This window comes from Saccostrea echinata, unplaced genomic scaffold (genome assembly GCF_033153115.1).
Source record: "Saccostrea echinata isolate AGI-Se365-2 ecotype Australia unplaced genomic scaffold, CSIRO_AGI_Sech_v1 ptg000009l, whole genome shotgun sequence".
Classification (NCBI taxonomy): Eukaryota; Metazoa; Mollusca; class Bivalvia; order Ostreida; family Ostreidae; genus Saccostrea; species Saccostrea echinata.
The window spans coordinates 12,177,319-12,193,447 of NW_026889758.1; the positions used below are offsets into that span (position 1 = coordinate 12,177,319).

A 16,129-nucleotide genomic window follows, 5' to 3' on the forward strand; every position below is an offset into this window, starting at 1 on the left:
GTAATGTACATCTTTTACAGGTTGAAAATAACAAACTGTTGTTAACAGGACCTATCCCAATGGAAATTCTAAAGAAAGTCCCTCCTATCATAAAAATATCATTAATAGCTACAGACAATGGTCAGCCAACCCTGTCGGTCAATTATTCTTTTTCTCTTCCAATTACGAATGTCCAAATATTTGCTGCAGAACTGCCATCAGTTTCATTGGATAATCAGAAATTGTGGGAAGACTCTGAAATAGGGTTTGTGATTGGGAGGTTATTCAGTATAAACCAGACCATTGATGAGGAAATTATATTTAAACTGATATATAACCCAGGAGAGCTCTTTGCTATTAAAGATAATAAGTACTTAATACTAGCTAAAAACCTAAGGGAAGTGGAAGGTACTTCAGCAAGGATTACTGTGCAAGTAAAGAACAGTGAAACTTTTGAAATGGAGACACAGAACATCACCATATTTATTAAAAGAGTTGATAAGTGTGAAGTAAATGGTAAGAAATGTGATGATAATGCTCGCTGTGTGAAATCTGGGAATTCTACTAAGCATATTTGTAGCTGTGAAGTTGGATTTATAGGGGATGGGTATTTGTGTGAGAACATTGACTACTGTCATCAAAATTCAGCAGCTTGTTTTAATAATGGCACTTGTGTGAACAAGATAGATGGGTATGCTTGTCTTTGTGATGAAGGATTTGTAGGCATGCATTGTGAAATAGCCACTGTATCTGAGGATCTGTGTTCAGCCATGCCTTGCCAGAATGGAGGTGTCTGTTCATTCATTGAAGGGAAGAGAGCTACCTGCTCCTGTGTACCTGGCTGGGAGGGGGAGCTGTGTGAGAGAAGTGAAGATGACTGTGTGAATGCTGTCTGTCTTGGTAATGGAACTTGTGTGGACAGGTACAGGAACTATGTCTGTGTGTGTTCTGAGGGCAGGACAGGGGTATTCTGTGAGTATCAACCTAGTCTTTGCCATGACCAAAAGGTATGTAGTAGGAAAGATGTGTGTATACCTATAGGAAACAGAAAGAAAGTGATTTGTGCCAATGAGTCCTGTGTTATAGACATCACCATTGGTACAGGGACTAAAACAGACATGGCAGAGCTGGAAGCTAGATTTACGGAGGCAGTTCTCCAACTTATAAGGCAGACAGAGAGTTTACAGTCAACTAACAGGGGAAAGAGGCAAACATCATCAGATCCATTTGTCTACATCATCAGCATCACACCAAAACAGGATGGTCAATCATGGGATGTTAAGTTTGTGGTGTTTGAAAGTGGTGGAGTTGTAAACACTAGAGAGGATGTGTATGACATTCTTAATCAGGCCTGTTCCTCTAATGGTAAGCTTTAAAATGTAGACTAATTACCCAGTTTTTAAAACCATTAAGATATTCTGATTTGTAAAGCAAGAAAACCATTGGGAAAAAATTGAAAACTGTCCTGAGTAAAACGTTATGCTATTGCACATAAAATTCAAAGAAAATTTTTTGGTTTTTGTTTTTTTTTTAATAATGTAGCACCTGATGAAGAGTTCAACATGTTGGTTTGTCCATCAGTCCAGATGCATCATCAACTAAAGGAAAACGGGGAGAAATTTATCCTCACTGCAATAATAGCTGTCCTTGTAGGTAAGTTAATATAATGTAGACCCAGTTAAATTCTGGTATTCTCAGTGCAAGTCATGTACACCATAATTTGATAGTAATTGTTACAACAGTTTAACAAGCACTGTTTTGTAAGTGTTAGAGTTAAAATAACATATGTTCAGGAGAAATGGTGTATGTTTGTAAATTAGGCTTTCTTAACAAGCAATTATATTCTTGAAACTGAAGAACATGATGAAAATATTGAGTCTTTTAAGTGCAGACTGGAAAAAAATGAAATGAATATGATATTTAGATCTTATGGTTTGATAGGACTCGTTGCTGTTTTTGTGTTCATATGTGTTTGTGTTTGGATAAAACGGAGGAGGGGGAGGAAGTCAGATGAGACCAAGACAGAACAGGGAACCAGTAAAGATATGGTACAGTATCTTTATATTACTCTGTATATGGTATTTATTTTGCCATGATTACTAGAATTAGAAATTTCTTTGAAATTATTTTAAAAAGATTCTTACTAAAAGATAATACATGTGAATACAGTTTTGGTTTGGTTGCTTTCAATCTTAAACAAATTTAGAAAACATAAGGATACAATTCTGTAAATGAAAGGCGAAGAGTAAAATCTAGGGGTTACTTTTATCTTTCTATCATATGAGTATATACAGCGACAGTCTCATCAGAGACTTCAAGTTTCCAAAGGTACACATGTTTCTTTTAAATCATACAAAACACATATTTTCTCAAATTTATGACATATGTTACTAAACAAGCCTATAAACTAAGTTTGAAATTTCCTTTTTTTAAAGTTTGCTCAAGTTAAATCCATACATCAAGAAATCCTGATTTTATGTGACATTTGTTGTTGTAGGACTCTTACACAGAATCCTCATCACGGAGATCCAGTGGTTATGCTTCCATCTCAAAGGTATGTGTATCTGTCCAGTTTGTTGTATTTCTTTTATAAAACTCTGTGTTTCCAATGTAATAACTTAAAAGAGTAGTCATTTTTATTCCCCATGAGGTACAAAATAAAATAAATGTAGTAAAGAAGATTGAATTGGTACCTTGATTCTGAGGAAGTTGATGGGTTTTTTAGGTAGTATGCTGGAGCTCACAAAATAATACCCCACCCCTTCATTAATTGAAGTGCATATTGTAAATATGTGGCCTTGAATTTGCCAAAATGACCTTTGCAAAAAATGTCCCTTGGTCATAAGTAATTTTTGAATGAAATATGGACATGCAATGTTTCTGTTTGACATAATTATAGACCTGTCATGAATTTGACACTTTTTCTACCAATGCCCTTGAACTTGCCATTATGACCTTAGGTCAAGGTAATGAAACACTCTCAGATCAGAAATAATCTTTGTGCCAAGTATGAGCTTCCAAAGATTTTCAAAAGTTATAGACCAGACAAGAATTTTATACTATTTCTGCAAGTTACCTTGAAGTTGCCAGAATGACCTGGGGAAAATTCATGACACACCATCAGGTCACAATAAATCTTTTTACCAAGTATGAGCTTCCAGTGATCTCCATTACAAATTTGTAGCCTGGCAAAATTGCATGAACAGACAGAAGGACAGGGTGATTGCTTTACAACCCCCCCCCCCCCCCCCCCCCAACTTCATTTGCAGGGAGTATATTAATTTAAGAATGGCTAGTCAAATTCAAATGATACTAGTAGAGATTTACAAAATTTAAGCATATCTAATATACAGTCAAATCTCATTATCTCAAACTGAATTGGACCGAGGAAGAGCCAAGAATTCAAGATATCAAGGATAAAATAAAAGAATAAGTGGCTGGAACTTCCAAATCACTTTGATATATCCATGGTATTCAAGATGTCGGTGTTCAAGATACCGAAGTTCAATTGTTTTTTGTTATATTCAGGTGAAAAATTGTACATTGTATTTGGTAATAAGTTTCCTTTAAACATGGAACTCTTATCGTACAGACATTTACAATTATTTCATTTTATGCAGTATGAATTTTCAATATAAAACTTAAAATAAAAACTGTGAAAATGAGTTTTAAAAAAAAGATGGTATTAGTAAAAGATGTGATGTTTTTCTTGCAGAAATCCACAACAGGCTTAAAGGATGAAAGTGGTCAATCCTCAGAACACAGGGCAACATCTCTGTAACTTCATGACATTCCATAATAAAACTGGGATCAGGCCAGGTGTTTAGTTTTCTGTAACAAGACATTCCATAATAAAACAACTGGGATCAGGTGTTTAGTTTTCTGTAATGTAACATGACATTCCATAATAAAACTACTGGGATCAGGTGTTTAGTTTCTGTAACATGACATTCCATAGTAAAACTACTGGGATCAGGTGTTTAGTTTTCTGTAATGTAACATGACATTCCATAATAAAACTACTGGGATCAGGTGTTTAGTTTCTGTAACATGACATTCCATAGTAAAACTACTGGGATCAGGTGTTTAGTTTCTGTAACATGACATTCCATAGGAAAACTACTGGGATCAGGTGTTAAGTTTCTGTAACATGACATTCCATTGTAAAACTACTGGGATCAGGTGTTTAGTTTTCTGTAACATGACATTCCATAGTAAAACTACTGGGATCAGGTGTTTAGTTTCTGTAACATGACATTCCATAGTAAAACTACTGGGATCAGGTGTTTAGTTTTCTGTAATGTAACATGACATTCCATAATAAAACTACTGGGATAAGGTGTTTAGTTTCTGTAACATGACATTCCATAGTAAAACTACTGGGATCAGGTGTTTAGTTTCTGCAACATGACATTCCATAGTAAAACTACTGAGATCAGGTGTTTAGTTTCTGTAACATGACATTCCATAGTAAAACTACTGGGATCAGGTGTTTAGTTTTCTGTAACATGACATTCCATAGTAAAACTACTCGGATCAGGTGTTTAGTTTCTGTAACATGACATTCCATAGGAAAACTACTGGGATCTGCTGTTACAGTTTTCTGTAATGTAACATGACATTCCATAATAAAACTACTGGGATAAGGTGTTTAGTTTTCTGTAACATGACATTCCATAATAAAACTACTGGGATCAGGCCCCAAGACCATAAACTGAAAACAGACTTAAGTCAAAATTTTGATTTTTAATATCTTGAGTTTTATTTAATGTATTTGCTTCAAAATTTGCAATGTTGTATATTTCAATTCAAATATACGATGAAAATTTTGTTTCAATATCAAAATTATTTTAAAAGTTATGATAGTTTGAAATTTTGACTTAAGTCTGTTCTCAGTTTATGGTCTTGGGGCCAGGTGTTTAGTTTTCTGTAACATGACATTACATAGTAAAACTACTGGTATCAGGTGTTTATTATATATATAAATATTATGGGCCTGAATGAAGTTTTTATGGCAAGAAATGAGCAGAGAATGTGGGAAAATGACTACATTGTACTTTGAATTGGACTTTTGTTAACTCACTAGAGCTTGTGCATATGAAAGCACAGTATCCATAATGGTACCTGCAAGCTTAAAACATTTCGGTCTTGGATAGCAATTTAATGCAAAGGTACAGAAAAATGTCATTTAATGAAATATTACATCAGTCTTTCGGGAATTGTTATTTCGTTCCCTTTACATCTTGGATTACAAACTCACAAGAACTTGTGCATATGAAAGCACAGTATCCCTAATGGTACCTGCAAGTTTAAAACATTTCAGTATTGGATAGGAATTCAATGCAAAGGTACAGAAAAATGTCATTAAATATTACACCAGTCTTTTGGAATTATTTCGTTCCCTTTACATCTTGGGTCACAAAACTTCCTGTCACTGTTATGATGAGGGAGATGATTACACAAACAATCGTTATTATACTGGCATTATAAATGGATATATGTACTCTATGACTGGGTGATGAGGTAGACAGTTTTGTCTATAAATAGTCGAAGACCAGTGTGGTCTATGACATTTCGATAGACACATGATCCGGGTTCTCCGCAATCTCTAATTCTTTCAGTGCTTCCTTCCGTTCCATGTCTAAGAGTCTTTTTCTCTCTCGACGTTTTATCCTTCGTTCTTCCATTCTGTGAAGCGCTTTGTCCACTTTGATTTGTAGTTTATTCTTTTTCTCCTGTCTTTTTTTACGTCTTTCCATTTTCCGTCGGTGTTTTTTCCTAGCTTGACGCTCAAATAATTTTTTCTTTGCTAAATTTTGAAGTTGTTTCTCTGCTGTTTAAAGAATAAGTAGGTAAGAGTGCATTCAAGATGTAACAGAATGTTTCTAGTGAATAGTTGACATAATGCTAACACATAACATTTATAATCAACAACTACAAACAATAGTTAATTTTTAATGTTAGTGGTGGATGTATAGGTTTGTAAAATAGTGAAGGGAGGGTCTCTCCCTAAAGTATACTTACTACTGCTGTTTTTCTTGCATTTGGACACAAGTATGGAACAGGCCGAAACTGATAACACAAATATTATTGCAATAGGAATAGCCATCACTGTTTGAAACTTGGACACCTTACCCACAGGATCTAAACCAAAAAAAGAGACTTTTTTTTAAACATCTTTCACCTTGGTTCAAAACAAACATAGGGGGTGTCATGTTTAACTATAAGTGATTTTCTTGATCTGTAGAAAAATGTACATTTTATAAACTATTTAAATAAAGATGGTTTCATTTTTATATTTTTTTTTCCCCATTTTAATCCGGTTTTTTCGTCACTGGGAAGTGGGAAGAAGAAGATATAATTTCAAGATGGGGTTTTAGCTCTGCTCGGTTTTGTGTGTGTGTGTGTGTGTGTTGCCTTGATTACTGAAAATAGAAATTTCTTTGAAATTCCTTCAAAACGCAATCGCACCAGTAGTTTTGATCTGATTTTAATAAAAAAAAAATTCTACGCAAGTAGACTAAACTAAGATGCACGATTCTTTTTATCGGTTTTTGATTTTGACAAATTAATGGTGTTGTCATCGTAACTGAAAACAAAAAATTCTATAAAAGTCTTTCAAAGTGCTACTCCTCCTACAGTTTTGGTCCGATTTCAATAAATCCTGGTAACAAATACATGAATAACACTAAGAAGCATAATTTTGTTGATTGTTTTTTGCACAAGTTTATTTTAACATAAGATCTTGTCATGGCTACTAAAAATAGAAATTTCTGTGATTTTTATTTCAGTACCCTACTCATCCTACAGTTTTGGTCGGATTTCAATAAAAAATTCTATACAAGGTTATTCCAATGTAAAATTTACCTTAGCTTATCTTATCCCCTGGAGTCATGACTCATACAAACTTGTTTGGATATTATGATTTCGCTCTATCCTTATTCATGAATTCATGAAAAGAAAGTTATTAAAGATTTCCTCTCATATTCACTTTTATAACTATAAATTGTAGTTTTACCGTAGATTAACCTTTCACCTTTTGGTTTCAAAATCGATAGAGGTCTGTCCTAAGTTGGAGTCATCACCTTTAAGTTTCATTGCAAAAGCTCAACGATAACTAAATTATCATCTGGAAACAACTACATGTAAATGCAACATAAGAATTTCTTCCCTGGTCTTTAACCTTGACTTTAAAAATCAATAGAAGTTAGGATATAAAATATTAAGATAACCTAAAGTTTCTGACTGGAAACCATTTTTGCACTACAATGTATATGAATACTGACTCCAACATCAATAGGGGTCATTTTTAAATCATAGGGAGTTGTAGTATAAAATTTCATTGCAAAAGCTCAAAGGTACCTTAAGTTTCCATTTGGAAACTATGCAGTTGACCTCAATATATCAATAGGGGTCCTGAGTTTTTGGAGTTGTGATATAAAATTCCATTACAAAAGCGTAAGGTCTCTGAGATATTTAGAAACAAGTGTTACAGACGTAAGAATAGATTCCCTGTTTTAAGAAAAACCAGGAACAAATAATAATTCATTTTGTATGTATTTGTATTCTTAATTGACCTATAACTATTTGTGTCAAAGCTTTTTTATGCAACTTGTTCAAATCGTTGCCCGTAATGTTTGGATGAAATTTAAGCTACACGAGGGAAAAAAATAGAGAACAACAGAGCCCCAATCAGACATTAATCAGTACATTAATCTTTGCTCAAATGATGACCACTTCTAAAATGAGACATAACTCGGGGGCGCAGTTTTGCATATACCGGAGAAGTGTCATTATGATTCATCCTCAAATGTTGTTCAAATCTTGATCTCGACGTGACTACAATAGGAGGTAGATTTTTTTTGCATAGAAAAAAAATCGCCCTTAAACAATAAAATGCTTTCTTTGGTTGTTAGTACGGGAATTAATGTCGCAGCTGTTGCAGAAAAAATGCATAACCCGCGTAAGCGGGTTGTGTGAATTTTTTTCTGCAATAGCTGCGACGTTAATCCCCGTACTAACAAACAAAGAAAGACATTTTATTGTTTATATTTATATCTTTTTAAAAAAAAAAAAAACATTCAACGTAGATTAAATATGTCAAATATTGTGTTATAGCTGTGTATGTCATTGTATACAAAATTGATGGAACAGCCATTGCTTAAGAAATCTATGCAGGTGGCTTGCTTAGTGTTGTTTATGGACTGATTAATGGCAATGGTTTTTATAAGAAATAAAGGAAATAATATTCAGTGGATGTAAATATAAAAACATGATCACAATTTACCTTGATATGAAAGCACCTTCATGTGGCTATTTGTACTTTACGGAAATGAGCGATAATCTTTCATGTCGCAACTAATTATCACCCGCTTTTTCTAAAAGCAGAGGATATTAATTTTAGTTTGTCCGTCCCACTGTCTGTTATTCTGTCGGTCTATAACACTTTCGTTTCCAAAAGATATCAAAAAGTCAAGTTTTGAAATGAAATTTATATCATCACTCCCTATAACTTAGGGACGACCCCTATTGATTTTGAGGTAAAAAGTCTACATTAAGAAATGCATTTATTGCATTAAAAAGGTTTCCAGATGATAACCTCAGTCTGCGATTTTTACAAAACTCCCTACGTCTTTCAGAAGATTTCTATCTAGTTTAATATGAAAATGTCAAGGTCAGAAATTTATACATTGCATAAATGGTCCCCAGATGGTTCTTTAGTTCTATTTCAGCTTTTACAATGGAATTTTATTTCAGAACTCCTCGTGACTTAAGAGGTCAAAAGGTCAAGATCAGAAATTCATATATAGCATAAAATGGTCTAAAGATTAAAAAAAAAATTCTCTTTGAACTTGCAATAATTTTTTTTAATCGTAACTCCCTCTGATTTAAATAAACTCCCATTGATTTTGGGGTCAAAGGCAAGGTCAGAAATTCATACATAGCATGAAGTAGTTTCCAGATCTTGACCATAAAACTATTTATTAAAATAAATTTTTATATTATACTTGAAATAAACAATGCAAATCATACAATATTCAATTTTTAAAACTGGACACAGAATCATAAAGAAACCAGATTTATAGGGGACAATATTTCTTGTAGTGGAAAGATATTTAAATGAAAATTCTTGAAATCTACACATTTATTAAATTTAATATCTTGGAACTTTAGTCCTACATATTTTTACTCAAAGCATTTTTTTCGTTATTATATGCTAGGAATATTAGATATAGGTGAAATGAAATATGGAGATAACGAGCAGTATTCAAGCTCAAAGTCCATTAAAACAATAGAAATCGGGAGCAGAGCAAACATGGATCTCAAAAAACGTCAGAGGGGAACAGGTGCCATGAAGGAGTGAGCATCCCCTGTCGACCAGTCACACCCGCCGTGTTCTCCTTGTCTCCTTGTGTAAAATGATGACCTAACAATTAGTATGAAAAATGTCAGTCAATATTTGACTGTACTAAGTTGTATTTGCTGACATGGTCATTGTATCGACCACAAAACTTGCGAAATGATGACTTCAAATGTTTCATCAACTTGTTTGTCAATAACTTGCCTCGTTTTAAAAATTGTTCATACTTAGATCATGCTCTTGCATATCGAATCAACTGGGAGACAAAAACCCCATATGCAGGTGCTAAGGTTATATTGCTACATAAGGTAGGGAAGTTGACGATTGAAAAATTGAAGTCATCGCGTTTATCATAAAGCTTTGTTGTTAGGTTACCATTAATGTCTTTTTCTAGTAAAACAGGTTTCAATTAATATATTTAGAACAATTTTTACACATTCACTCAACAGGCTTTTCCAAGTAATGAAGCTATATTGAAGAAGTCAAGATAAAATTTACACTGATTTTTGCCTAAAAATTGCATATTTTGACCAATATCTCAAACTTTACATCACTGGCCCCATCTTTTTCTTTCAGTATTTTAAACTACACGATACTTCCAACCGATCAGCATCATAAAAAGCTTGATACAAAAAAATATTTTATTGCCAATTTAGATTTTTAATACCCCAAATCACAGGTACTTGGGTCTTGGTTTATAAATGTGTATGTATACCTTATTGATACGTAAAAAAGTACTTTTTTTACATATCAATAAGGTACATACATATTTATAAACCAGGACCCAAGTACCTGTGCCCCAAATTTGATACTTTTTCAGTTCAAAAAGGTCACACGATAATTTATGCGCATTAATTTGCATGATTTGTTCAATGATATTAAAATATTATTCAAACAATTTTACGTAAAATAAGATTATATTTATTGCCATGATTACATCTGGTAAAATATGATAAAGTTAAAGTGAATAACCTAATAGTGCAAAAAGGTCAAGTTCATTGTATCGTTGCTCAATAAGATGCACACTGGCCCCCAATTTTGTTTGCGATTTTGAGTCATGCTGTATGAGTACTTATCTAAAATATACTTCTCAAAAAATCCTTGATATAACATTTCACGAGTGACATACTTTAAGCTAACGAAAATACAAATGAACTATATATGCAACTTTTTTAAGGGATGCAAAGTTGCTAAGAAATCTTCTACGTTTAGTTGACAGGCGAAGAGGGGTAAATGGGGGGGGGGGTATGAAAAGGAAATACTAAGAGATAGAAAGTTTAAGAAGATTGAGGGTGTTATACACTTACACAATTCAATTGCTGGTTTAATATATAGATCTCTCCTTGTGATGGTTTTAAACGTTGAAGATGTTATGTTTCCAGTACTACAAATGTAAAAAATATATATGTATAAATTGGTCATGATTACTTTTAATATAAAATTATATAATTCTGTTGGAAATATCATGAAGAAAACACCCGACATTCTCAGAAACTGTCACTAATCTCGGCTGAAATTCGGCTCGGCATGATATATTTGGACTACTCAGTGTTACCGGCTTAGAAGGCGTAAATCCTAATATATTGCTGTCGCCCGCTTGCCGCAGTTGCTAAGAGTCGTTTTTCTCTATGAAGTAAAACCTTCGTCCATGTAAACCGTACTTACACCGGCTATCTTTCCCTTAGGCACGGATTTTACCTTACTGTAATTAAGGACCAAGCTATGTCACTGGAATTATGATTAAAAAGGCTTTTAGCACTAAATTCAGTATTGTAATGTTTTACCTGATATTGGTTACGGAGGAACAATCAAATGAGCCGCTAGGCCTATGATATCCTTTCCGACATTTACGCACACACATATATGAGGGGGTTAACTCTTGTCCTTGAGGACATATATATTTCACACACATAAAGTCTGTCTGGGACGGAAGAACACAGGAGGTGTTTAGTGGGTTTTCTTGGATGAACTTTTCTATCACCCAATCGTCAGCGTTATCACATCGACAAAGTCTGTCTGACGTCATACTGCCGTCTTCGCAGACGACTTCTCCAATTCCATTACATGACGATTTTTTCCGATCACAGAGAGAGGATGACTCGTGGCTCCATCGACCCAGCGGTTGATAAAAGCCATATGGACAAGGTTTCGGTACTATGGTGTTCTTGTCAAGGGAGAAAAGTGCTAATGTTCCTGGAAAAAAAACGTTGATAATTACAGTTGCATCCTATGTAGTGGTGTAAATCAAATGACGAGAAATTGATAAAAATCTCTAAGAGAAAATTATGTTGTTAAATAACATGCATAACAACATGTACTTTGAAGTGTCATATTAGTTTACATATAGTATTTCTCACTAAGGGCTATGACGTAAACGTTAATAATTTACCCTTTTCAATCCATGTAGCACTCTTATTGCAGAATTCTACATATCCGCCGTCCTCCGTCCGTAAACAATGATAGTATGACATATTTCCACATCTAACCAAGGAACTTTGTTCTCTGGTACTGGGATCAGTTGGACATGACTCCACAAACACGAGAGTGTTCGAAGTGTATGTCACTTTTTGATGTATGAACGTTCGCAAAGGTACACACCAAATAACTGGAACCACGAATAACAAAACATGGAGAAGATGCATTTTGAGGTCAAAGTTCCACGGACAGACGGGTCTGTGTTAGATCAAATCTAAGAACCATTTAAGAAAGCAGAGTCATGATCCGTCAGAATTATTCCTCATATTTTCATTTTTAGATATTTTAAATGAAACTCACAAATATTTGATGGCAAGGTTATCTATTCTATGTCACAACAGATACATCTTTCGTGTATGGATTGGGCCACATTAAATTCCATTATGTAACTCATTTCTAAACAATTAAGAAATAATTAAGACACAGTTATGTTAACGAATTTAAAGACTATCGCTTTGATCTGAAATTTGACCTGCCCTCCCTGCTAATGAATACGACTATCGACGCATATATCTTCCCAGAGTTGAATATACATGCTCTTGTAGACATTTCTGCTGACTGACTATCGGGGGTACATGGACCTTTGAAAAAATTCGACGTTATTTTTATGTCTCGTGAATAATTTTACACACGTATATTTCAGTGGTGATCTATATCACTGCGTGACAAGATAAGGGATCCAGAAGCACAGAATCATCGCATGTTTTATGTCCTTTTTGCTTTTCTGAAAGAAAATGAATATCCACTTTAAATATCATGAGTTTAATATAAAATCTCTCACCTCAACCTTTTAGCTCACCAGAACCAAAGACCCGTAATTTTTCCAATATTACCCATTTTTACACAGGAACCTAGAGTTTATGACCTTCTTTTGTATTAAAAATGGATGCAAACCTTCAATCATGGGAGATCACATAAAAAGAATTTTTTTTTTTTTTTTAAAAAGTCGATTCTAATAAAATAAATCTTTTCAAGAACTAGATTTTCACCAACCTAGGTATCACGCTAAGACAAAGTGTGTGATATTACATATATATACATCAAAGTTCATCCAAAATGATCCTTCTTTCAGATGTTGATATTTTGCTATGAGAAACCTTGTTAGTTGTTCATCTTAGAGAATCAATTTAAAAATTGTGTTTGCTGTACATGTAGGACACTGAATAAACAAGGATGTCTAAACACTATTGATACATATTACATTGGCGGATCCAGAAGTGGGGGGTCCAAGGGTTGGACCCCCCCCCTTTATTTTTGGAGAGAGGGATTTTTCTTCTGTAATATATTTTCACGTCTAATATTTTGAATAAAATAAGTACATGTAGTTCAATCTCTGCCCTTTCTGCTCGCTAGATTGAGTTTCGCGTATTTACTTTCCTACGTGAACCTCCACAACCCCGGCCCCGGGCCCCAACCACCCACAAGTAACATGCAAGTTTTCACTTTGATATCATCGGAAGATTCCGGCGAACGTCAGCTTTGGACCATCTTCTGAAGTAACCAACATAAGTCACGAAAGGGAATATGCATAAGAGAATATTTCTCTCCTGATATTATGGGAATATTTTTAATTAATAAATGAAGAGAAAGGTTTAAAATTTCCCCGGGGTATGCGGGGGGGGGGGGGGGCTTACTTTGCTGTAGTTTTAATATGCAAGTTTTGATTTGTATCCCCCCCCCAATTTTTGTTGCCGGAAGGTCAAAATACGCAAAAGCCCCCCCCCCCCCCCCGGATTTTAAAATGCGGTGCACAAAATATATGTTTGTTTGTTTTTGCTCGTCAACTCTTTTTAGAAGTTGCCCCCTTTGAAAAACGTTGCAACGGACTTGAAGTGCCTGTGGTGTGATTCTTTGCATGAGTATTTGGGGCACCGACCTGGAATCCCCCTTTCAAAAATTGCTGGATCCGCCTCTGTATTAGAGCAACGGGCGATCGAGCTTCACAATTTAATTATTCCTTGTCAAATTTCTTTGTCTGCATATATAGGCCATCTAAGACCACAATTATCTTTTTTTTTATTTCATTAGATGTAACTTAAGGGTGGGTCCATGCAAATAAAGGTGATAATAACGTATAGATTCTTAAATCAATTACTGCTATTCTTTTCAAAGCTTTTGGGCAGCATATTGGTATGTCCTGTGTGTCAACCGTTAAGAGATCCTAATTGTGTACTTTCACAATTTTAAAACAATATTCAATATCAAATACTTAGCTTACTTGTCCATTTTAAGGTCTTGGCATTTTATGCTTTAAGCTTTAAACAGGTAATCATTGCAGCGAGTATACAGTATCTACCCAGATCAGTCTTTTTGACTATGTAGCTTACATCATTAGATGCAGCTTATAATTAATGGAATTCTTAAACATATCTGCTCAGTTCATCAGATGAGCTTTCCTGGGTCATTCTATTTTTTAGCAAGATTGCACAGTTTATATTTTTTCCTTTTATTTTATCCAAATATCATTATTTCGTAAGTATTTAAGTTATTCATCCTTGGTATTTATTCTGCTTTATCGAAGATATTCTAGTAAAATCTGTGCATGCACAGACAGTGCTCGAATTTACGTAGAACTCATTACGTTGACCAATTTCACTTAATTAATAAAGATTTGTGAAATAAACCGAGATTGTATCAAGCCTTTTGAATCATACCGTTTATCAAAAAGTACAGTGTCTCTATCCTGAAATTTTTTATTTGATGCAGTTAAAGTCAGTGGAAATCCTCCAAATTTTGTGAAACCTCAACGTGTAATTCCAAATATAGTACTGAGAGTTTCCACTGGGGAAGTTGTATTGATGTCTTAAATGTATTTTGTTTTCCAAAAATAAATTTCTTACCTAGTATTTTCCATGCTTGTGAATCTTTCTGAACTATTTTATATACCAGATAGATCTTTAGGGCGTTTTATTTCTGGGTTTGTACACGCTTCGTTGTTTTCCTATTTCGATTTCATGACATATCTTTTCTTTTGACTGTAGATCTTTTACAAAGTTAGCGATGCATGGTCTGTTACCCGTATAATTTTTATGACAAAATGTCAGGTCTACAAGTTTCAACTTTCATGGATGATAAGTGCAAACCGCTGAGACGGATTGTCTTCAATTCTTGTTAATCAATGGACTTTACGTTCTCGAGTAACACTTCAAGGGACTACATTTAAATGGACACGACCCAAGAAGGCCTCTGTCTTAGCAGAAATTAACAAAGTACTTGGTGTGTATCCTCAGTGGAATGAAATTAACGTGGAATTCAAAAATGACATGTTAAGGAAGCTCTAAACACTGCACACTAAAGAGTTCTACTTGTAGGATAGTTTCTTGCAGTTAGAGTGATCTGCCCTTAGAAGTAAGATAGAAAAATGGTTATTTATAGTTAATTAATCAATTTGTAATGGATTAGAATATTCTTAGCATTATATTAGACCAAGAATAAGTAAATGAATTCATTATTCCCATTAATTTACCAATTGTAAGTAAACAACAGTGATTTGTGTTCATGAATAGTCCATTGTCTTTGAACATTTTTCCTGCGGAAATAAGGCAGTTACCCTATTTTGAAAATGAACTAAATAGTCTCAATATACACACCTTTATATGATGTATTTTTCTCCAAGTCCAAAAAGCACTTTTTGTTATAGTGTTTACTGTTTAGAGCTTCCTTAACCTGTGCCATAAAGCAAAAAGTCTACACCTGCTACAAGATATTGTTTCCTATGTTTGATATGCATGCAAATCTTTCAGAAAGAATGAAAATTAATTCTATCTTTGAGTTTTAACTAACTTGAACTTAACATGTAAAAGAGAAAGTTTTAAATCCAAAAAGCATGCTTTCCACGGTTTCATGTGCATTGGAGTTAGATTTCAATGTTTCAAATTAAATTTAATTAATAAATGATAGTTCCAAGACGCAGATACTTCTGACGATTTTTCAAAGAGTGAAAAATCTTGTTAATCTCCCAACTACAGCGCTGTATATCAAACCTAAGGCTGCGCTTTTCTTTCTAGCGCCTTTTCTTTCTGGCAATTCTTACAAATGGCATGATTCAATTGCCGCACAGAACTTATACTGTGTGCCCCACCCTATCCCCAGGGGTCATGGTTTGAACAATTTAGCACCTACACTATATGTCATGGGGCTTACACAGGTGATCAGAAATGCTTTCTTGAGCCCTTTAACATGCATTTTCTAGACATACCAAGGGATTTGAAAAAAAGACCTCAATATTTCATAGAGGGACAATAATGCATAAACAAGTAATTGATATGTTTTATTATCGTCTAGAATAAATCAATGTTCCAACCATTAGAGCAT

At 34.2% G+C, this 16,129-nt stretch overlaps 2 protein-coding genes across 2 annotated transcripts; one reads left to right on the forward strand and one right to left on the reverse strand.

The window, feature by feature from the left end:
* Positions 1-15: 15 nt before the first annotated feature.
* On the forward strand, positions 16-4,057 carry LOC133181785 (uncharacterized). The gene is made up of 5 exons (XM_061316378.1): positions 16-1,344; positions 1,522-1,632; positions 1,921-2,027; positions 2,477-2,533; positions 3,695-4,057. The coding sequence occupies exons 1-5, from the start codon at positions 60-62 to the stop codon at positions 3,758-3,760; spliced, it is 1,626 nt and encodes a 541-aa protein (XP_061172362.1). The 5' UTR covers positions 16-59; the 3' UTR covers positions 3,761-4,057.
* A 1,102-nt stretch (positions 4,058-5,159) lies between these two features.
* On the reverse strand, positions 5,160-14,669 carry LOC133182445 (uncharacterized). Its single transcript, XM_061317294.1, has 6 exons — positions 14,656-14,669; positions 11,730-12,013; positions 11,125-11,533; positions 10,648-10,724; positions 6,004-6,123; positions 5,160-5,812 (listed from the first exon to the last, which is right to left on the reverse strand). Exons 1-6 carry the CDS (start codon positions 14,667-14,669, stop codon positions 5,544-5,546), a joined length of 1,173 nt encoding a protein of 390 aa, XP_061173278.1. The 3' UTR covers positions 5,160-5,543.
* Between the last annotated feature and the right edge of the window lie 1,460 nt (positions 14,670-16,129).